Source organism: Cervus elaphus, chromosome 27 (genome assembly GCF_910594005.1).
Source record: "Cervus elaphus chromosome 27, mCerEla1.1, whole genome shotgun sequence".
Lineage (NCBI taxonomy): Eukaryota > Metazoa > Chordata > Mammalia > Artiodactyla > Cervidae > Cervus > Cervus elaphus.
Window position 1 is genome coordinate 63,220,277 of NC_057841.1, and position 7,021 is coordinate 63,227,297.

The 7,021-nt window shown below is 58.8% G+C and overlaps 1 protein-coding gene across 2 annotated transcripts in view; it reads left to right on the forward strand.

Moving 5' to 3' along the window:
- The window catches only part of PHLPP1 (PH domain and leucine rich repeat protein phosphatase 1), a 213,860-nt gene extending 207,822 nt beyond the window's left edge, over positions 1 to 6,038 (forward strand). For both annotated transcript variants that reach the window (XM_043889552.1, XM_043889551.1), the window contains 2 exons: positions 1,412 to 1,640; positions 4,028 to 6,038. In XM_043889552.1, coding sequence (XP_043745487.1) covers positions 1,412 to 1,640; positions 4,028 to 5,161 — 1,363 coding nt within the window. In that variant the 3' untranslated portion in view covers positions 5,162 to 6,038. The remainder of the gene's footprint in view (positions 1 to 1,411; positions 1,641 to 4,027) is intronic.
- The last annotated feature ends 983 nt before the right edge of the window (positions 6,039 to 7,021 follow it).

Genomic DNA, 7,021 nt, shown 5'->3' on the forward strand with positions numbered 1-7,021 from the left:
CTAGAAAAAGTGTCCTCTGAGGAATGCTGCCCCAGAGAAGCCTTGAGAGCTCCCCCAGGCATGACGACTCCTGGAGAACTCAGTAGAGGCATCCCAGTGAGGTTCTGTGCCGCAGCTCACCTCGGTGGGCATGTGCAGTTAATAATCGATGCTGATAACAGCTAATATTTAGTGAGCCCTTAATATATACCAGTCATTGTTCTAAGTGCCTTAATGCCGATAGGTGTGAGACAGGGATGTCTGTCTGCACAGCTGTCTACCTTTCTGTTTTGACCACCATCTTCTTTCAGAAAAAAGCAAACACATATTATACACACACACACCACATGGACAGACCGTTCACACAGCCCAAAGAGGCCTGCTCTTTATGGACCCCAAGTACTGGGTCAGAGTTAAGAACTTGAGACCCTCAAACCCTGGTCGCTGGCTGCACTTCCCCCAGATACAGCCCAAGCTCTGGCTTGGCTGGCGGAGTCACGGCCTCTGACAGCAGGGAAGCCGTGCTGCCTTGGCGGAGTCTGGAGCCAACGGCCTAGACGTGTCCGAGCTAGGGTCCGGAGGCCCCCGCCATCCGCCTGTCTTCGCGTCACTTCCTGCCTCGTTTTCCCTGTGGGTTAGTGGGATACAGGCGTGTGGTGATGCTCGCAGTCCTTGCGAGAAGCGTGTGTCTGCTCTGCCAGCATCCTGATGCCTGTGATCAGGCCGCCCTTGTTCCCATCCGTGGTGACCCCGGCCTGACCTACAGGGTCCGCCCTTATGAACAGTGGGGTCCGTCCATCTGGCCCTCCCTGCTCCTGCCGTGCCCAGGCTCAGTCTGGAGGCTCTGCCTGCCTCGGGCCTTGCTGGCGGGGGTCTGAGCGCCTCTTGATTGCTGACACTTGCAGGTGTCTTGTGTATTCAGTGCGTGATGAACTCATGGCGAGTAAGAGCACTTTGGAGCTCGTCATTAGATGGTCTTTTCTGTAAATGTTTGAGGATAGACCTCATTCCTCCAGGGAGTCGCACTGTGTAGGACCAGAACATGAATGACCCAGTGCGTGAAGGCTCCTGCCCGCAAGCAGCCTATGGGAGAGGGGTGATCAGCCGTTCTGACGCGTCGGTGGGTGTTCACGCCTGCTCCTGTGCGGTGGTTCCCGGTCCCTCTCGGGAGCAGAGGGGTGGGGGAGACACGGCTGCCCCCACTGGTTTGGCTGTGCTGATTCGGCCGCCGCAGGCCACACCGAGCCGGGAGAGGGCTCTTTATCCCTCAGCAGCTCCTCGGCTTTGCGTGGCGGAGCGGCACCGCCCAGCCGGGAGCAGACCCCACGTGTGTGCATCCAGTCCCGCAGGCTCTTCCCCCGAGCTCTGCTTCCCTGTCCCGTGGGGCCGTCTGGCGGCAGTGTGGGCACTTAGCACGGTCTCTGTATTCCAGGAAGCTGGGCACAGCCGGGCAGAAACTCGGAGGTGCTGCCGTCCTTTGTCACATCAGGCACGACGCTGTGGACCCGGGAGGGCCCTTCACCCTGACCTCCGCCAACGTGGGCAAGTGCCGGGCGGTGCTGTGTCGGAACGGCAAGCCACTGCCCCTGTCCAGGTCGTATGCCATGAGCTGCGAGGAGGAGCTGAGGAGGCTCAAACGGCACAAGGCCATCGTCACCGAGGTGAGGGCATCTTCCTTGGGTGGGGCGGGGGAGACTGGGAGGAGGCGGCTGAGACCGGCTGGGGAGCGTCTCCCTCAGTGTCCTGTAAACACCAAAGCTGAGCCGAGATTCCAGATCCGAATCCATAGCATCACAGACCAGCTCTGTGTGTGATGTGTCTGGGACATTACAACGTCCAGAATACAGAACAGGGCCAAAGGCCTCTCTGCGTCGGGGCCGTCTGTTCCTCAGGTGCCTGCAGTGGGGCTCAGGTCCGGCGGCCTCTCTGCGTCAGGGCGGGCACCTGGTGGCCTCTCCACGTCAGGGCAGGCGGTCACCCCGTCCCCTCCTTGGGGCACCCGCAGAGGGGCTCAGGCCGGCGGCCTCTCCGCGTCAGGGCAGGCGGTCACCCCGTCCCCTCCTTGGGGCACCCGCAGAGGGGCTCAGGCCCAGCGGCCTCTCCACGTCAGGGCGGGCGGTCACCCCGTCCCCTCCTTGGGGCGCCCGCAGTGGGGCTCAGGCCCCACAGAGGTCACACTGCCCGCCCTCCTGTCTTCCTGGCTCTGGTGCCTGCAGGCCATCACCTTTCAATCTCAACACCTCGGTGTCCTCCTGGGTGAAGTGGGCATGGTGAGGCCTCCCAAGGCCAGTGTACATATCAGTGTAAATTAACTAGTTGTTACTTCAGTTCATGCCTCCTGCTGCACTCGGATAAGGCGGTGAGGGGTTCTCAACCAGGGGCCATTCCCCGGTCAACACCACAGACACTTGGTAATGTCCGAGGACATTTTTGTTGTCACAACTGGGGTGGAGAGTGCGTGCTCTTGGCACGTAGCCTGTAGAAGCCCGTGTATGTGCGTGTGTGATAGTCACTCAGTCACGTCTGACTGTCTGTGACCCCATGGACTGTAGCCCGCCAGGCTCCTCTGTCTCTGGGATTCTCCAGGAGTGGGTTGCCATTTCCTTGTCCAGGGGATCTGCCCGACCCAGGGATCGAACCCTAGTTTCTCCCCGCATTGCAGGCGGATTCTTTACCATCTGAGCCACCAGGGAAGCCCAGGTAGAAGCCAGGGACGCTGCTGAGCACCCTACAGTGCAGGCCGGCCCCTCTGAGCCCCCCACGGTGCAAGGCAGCCCCACAACACAGTCTGTGGCCCGGAAGGTCCAAGTGCTGCTGCTGAGAAAAGCCGTCGGGCTGCGGCACAGCCTCCAGAACGGGCTGGAAGAGCTGGGCTCCGTTCACGCATTCATCCTGCAGTGTTGGGTCACCTCTGTGTGCCGGAAATGGATGGGTGCTGTCGACGTGATTCCCGTGTAGACACATGTCTGCCCACAGGTGTCGTCCAGCCTCATCTTGTCGATAAAGCCCGAGGAGCCGTGTGATGCGCAGGTGGACCATGGTGGAGGTCTGCAGTCGGTAGAGAAAGACTGACTCCAGGACGGCTCCGACCAGGGCCATGAGGAAGACACCTCGGGATCTCCCGTGGGAGTCTGGGAAAGGAGTCTGCCTGTCGAGTCCGGTCCCCTTCCCGTTCTAAGAGCAGAGAGGACCAAGGTGGACGCTAGATGCCATGTAGGGAGGCTCAGATGGGGGTGTGTTAGGTTATTACCTGTGGATTGAATTCCGTGCTCAACAGTACACGGTGCGGAGATTAACCATTTCCGCTGAAGAACTTGAAGAATAAAGAACCAAGCAGGTACACCGTGGGCTCCTCGCTCCAGCCTCGGAGTAAAAGCTTTTCACTGGCAAACTGTGAAGTTTTAGTTCACAGTTCAGATGGTGGGAACCCAGCTGGACTGAAGCGGGAGGTGTCATCGTCTGCATTTGCTGCCAGGAAAGTCAGCTCAGGGGTTACAGGAGCCACCTTTCTCGTGGATTACGTGTCTGCCTCTCCAAACACCTCACTCCTCCCCACCCAGTCTCACTGCGGTTTCCCCAGCAGTTTGTTTCAGCCTCAAGTTTAAAACTGCTCACTTATGAACCTTCCCACGCTACGCCTGCTGGTTGCTGGGCTGTGGGCAGCGGTCTGAGATGGGGGCCATCACACTGAATCGCACCTGCCTGGGAGCGTCTGCCCCCGGCTGGCTCAGCAGGCCCTTCCTCCCTGGACCCCTGTGCGTTCCCAGAGATGCTGATCGGCCCCTGTTGCTGACTCAGCCAGGTGACCATGTGCTTTGGAGCGGACAGGTCCCAACACAGGGAATGCATGAAGCGCTTCCCACGTGTCCCTCCTGCTCCCTGCCTGCCGCGGGCTTCTGCCCCGGGTTCTGATGACTGGTGGCCAGGAGCCCCTCACAGGAGGCGGACAGGCCTGCAGGGCGGGCAGGCCCCGGAGCTTCCCCCATGCAGGAGCCCCGCCCCCCAACTCTCGGTGGTAACGTCTGCTTGGCAACCCCTCTCTTTCCAGGATGGCAAAGTGAACGGAGTGACCGAGTCCACGCGCATCCTGGGCTACACCTTCTTGCACCCCAGCGTGGTACCCCGCCCACACGTGCAGTCCGTGGCCTTGAGCCCGCAGGACGAGTTCTTCATCCTGGGCAGCAAGGGGCTGTGGGACAGCCTGTCCGTGGAGGAGGCTGTGGGCGCTGTGCGCAGCGTGCCCGACGCGCTGGCCGCCGCCAAGAAGCTCTGCACCCTGGCGCAGAGCTACGGCTGCCGCGAGAGCGTGAGCGCGGTGGTCGTGCAGCTCAGCGTCCCCGAGGACAGCTTCTGCTGCTGCGAGCTGGCCGCCGCCGCCACCCTGCCGCCGCCCAGCCCCGGTGTCTTCACGCCGGCTTCTGGCGTGGCCATCCGGGAGCGGCCGGCCGACGGGCTGGGTGCGCCATCCTCCAGCAGCGGCCTGGCCTCCGAGATGAGCAGCGAGCTGTCCACGTCGGAGATGAGCAGCGAGGTGGGCTCCACGGCCTCTGACGAGCCGCCGCCACCAGGCGCGCTGGGCGAGGGCAGCCCCGCCGGCCCCGGCGAGCCCCGCTGCGCGCTGCACCCCGGCGGCGCGCCCGGCGCCTTCCAGCGGCAGCTGTCCAGCGCCACCTTCTCCAGCGCCTTCTCGGACAATGGGCTGGACAGCGACGATGAGGAGCCCATCGAGGGCGTGTTCAGCAACGGCAGCCGCGTGGAGGTGGCGGTGGACATCCACTGCGGCCGCGCCAGGGACGGGGAGCGCTGGCGGCCGCCCGCGCCTGGCCTGCCGCCCGAGGCCGCCGACGAGGGCGCAGGTGCCACGGAGGACGAGCCGGGCGCAGCGCGGCGCGCGGACGGGGCCGCGGGGACCATGGGGCGCCGGCGGGGAAACGGCTCTGTGGCCCCCCAGGAGCGCAGCCACAACGTGATCGAGGTGGCCACCGACGCACCACTGCGCAGGCCGGGCGGATACTTTGCGGCCCCGGCGCAGCCCGACCCCGACGACCAGTTCATCATCCCCCCGGAGCTGGAGGAGGAGGTGAAGGAGATGATGAAGCAGCGGCCTCCCGCGCCGCCCCCTGCGCCGCCGCGCCCGGGCCCGGCGGAGCCCGCGGACTGCTGCTGCGACACGCCGCTTTGACCTGCCCCGGGCCCCTCAGACCAGGGCCGCCCGCCGGCTCCAGACTGCTCCGCTGTCTGCAGGCCCCCCTTCTGTTGGCCGTTTAAAAAAATAATAATAATTACCACTTTTCTTCTAGTGATGCTTTACCTATATGATTTCAATTTGTTAACCTCTTCCCCTAACATATCAGATATGTAAAGACGAACAAAAGGTTTAATATATTACAGAGAAACCGTTAATGTAATGTTTTTTAAAATGGCTTTTTTGTTGTTCTGTTTGGAAGGCAGGGCAGGTTGCCAGTGCTTAAATGATTTAATAATATTGTAATTCTTTATTTCTTTGTGGGGGGAAGACGTTTTCTCGTTTGTTTTTTTGTGTTTTTTTTTGTCTTGAAAATGATAGACATTGTAGAATATGGAGACTAACTCCTAGGAGTTGTTTTACTCTGTCAGGTGACTGAAGTCACTGGGATTCACTAATTTTCTCTGAGAGAACCGTTGATTGAGAAATTTCTATTGTAAATATCTCCATGTTGTATAGTGATGCTTCAGAAGTTTTGTAGCTTTGGTGTAAGGGACACAGACTGAACAGCTGATTTCCGGTCCCCCCACCCCCGCACCCAGAGGGTCTCCCGCTGATGTGCCTGAGCCCTGCTGAGGGCTCCGGAAGGGACCTGCCCCCAGGGGCCGCTGACCCGCCCCTCCTCCTCTCCTGTTCCTACCCAGCCCCTTTTGCAGACACTTTTTAATTGTGTTCCTTACTGCTGCCACAATCAGCATGATTGTGTAAGCATTCAGTTAGATCCTTTACATACCGAGAGTTATATTAAAGCAGAATGCACAAATGAACATGTCATAATTTTGGTATAATAAATATAAAATTTACAAGTCCCGGACCCATCTGCTTTTGTCTGGGGAGCCAGGTGTGTCTTGCAGATGATCACGCCCAGCTTGGGTTTGGAATGAACGCATGTAACTTTGGGGTTATCTGGTGCTTCTGTCTTTGATTTTTTTCTTTTGAAGAAAAAATAACCCAACAGGTTAAACTACCTTGAATGAAGTAGTGAAATCCACCTTATAGTTAACATGTGTAGCTGGTTTGCAGCGTTTCTATTTCTGGTTGTTACTGTGTAGCATATAGATATTAAAAGGGGAATAGACAAAGTTGCATAGAGGAGATCCCAGGAAAATCCCGCAAAGCCGAGTTTGTTTCCCTTTCTCAGAGGCCCTCAATCACGTGAACCAGTTAGTTGACCTTTTTTTTTAATTGGATATAGTTGTTCTTTTTTATACTGGAGTATAGTTGATTAACAGTGCACATACAGAGTAAAAATCCAGAGCCGACTGCCTCACTCTGCACCCCTCGCGGGAACAGTGTGCGTGCAGTGGGGTCCTCTAGGGGGCCCCACGCTCCTGCTGGCTTCCTGGCCCCACTTAAAAATGGCAGCGTCCCACTCTGCATCTGTGACCCATGTGTTAGAGATGCTGTAGGTCTTCGCTACATCTCATGTGGACCAGCTTTGCAGGTAGAATGGTTTCCCTTCTTCAGTTCTGCCCTCCAGAGGGGTACCTGGCAGGTTCAGTAACAGAACACAGCAACTAGTCTCTCTTGTAGATTCAGTAACAGGCTGTCCGTCCCCTCTCTGGGTGGCCAGATGAGTGGACCCCTCCTTGTCTTGGTGATGCCCGTTCTTCACTCCATGTCGGGCTACTTGTACACTGTGCAAACCTCTACGACTGTGGAAGAAGACTGAGCTCATCTCGGCCTGTAAGTGTGGCTTCCCAGGTGGCGCTCGTGGTTAAGAACCCACCTGCCATGCAGGAGACATGGAGACAGGGGCTCCATCGCTGGGTGGGGAAGATCCCCTGGAGGAGGGCA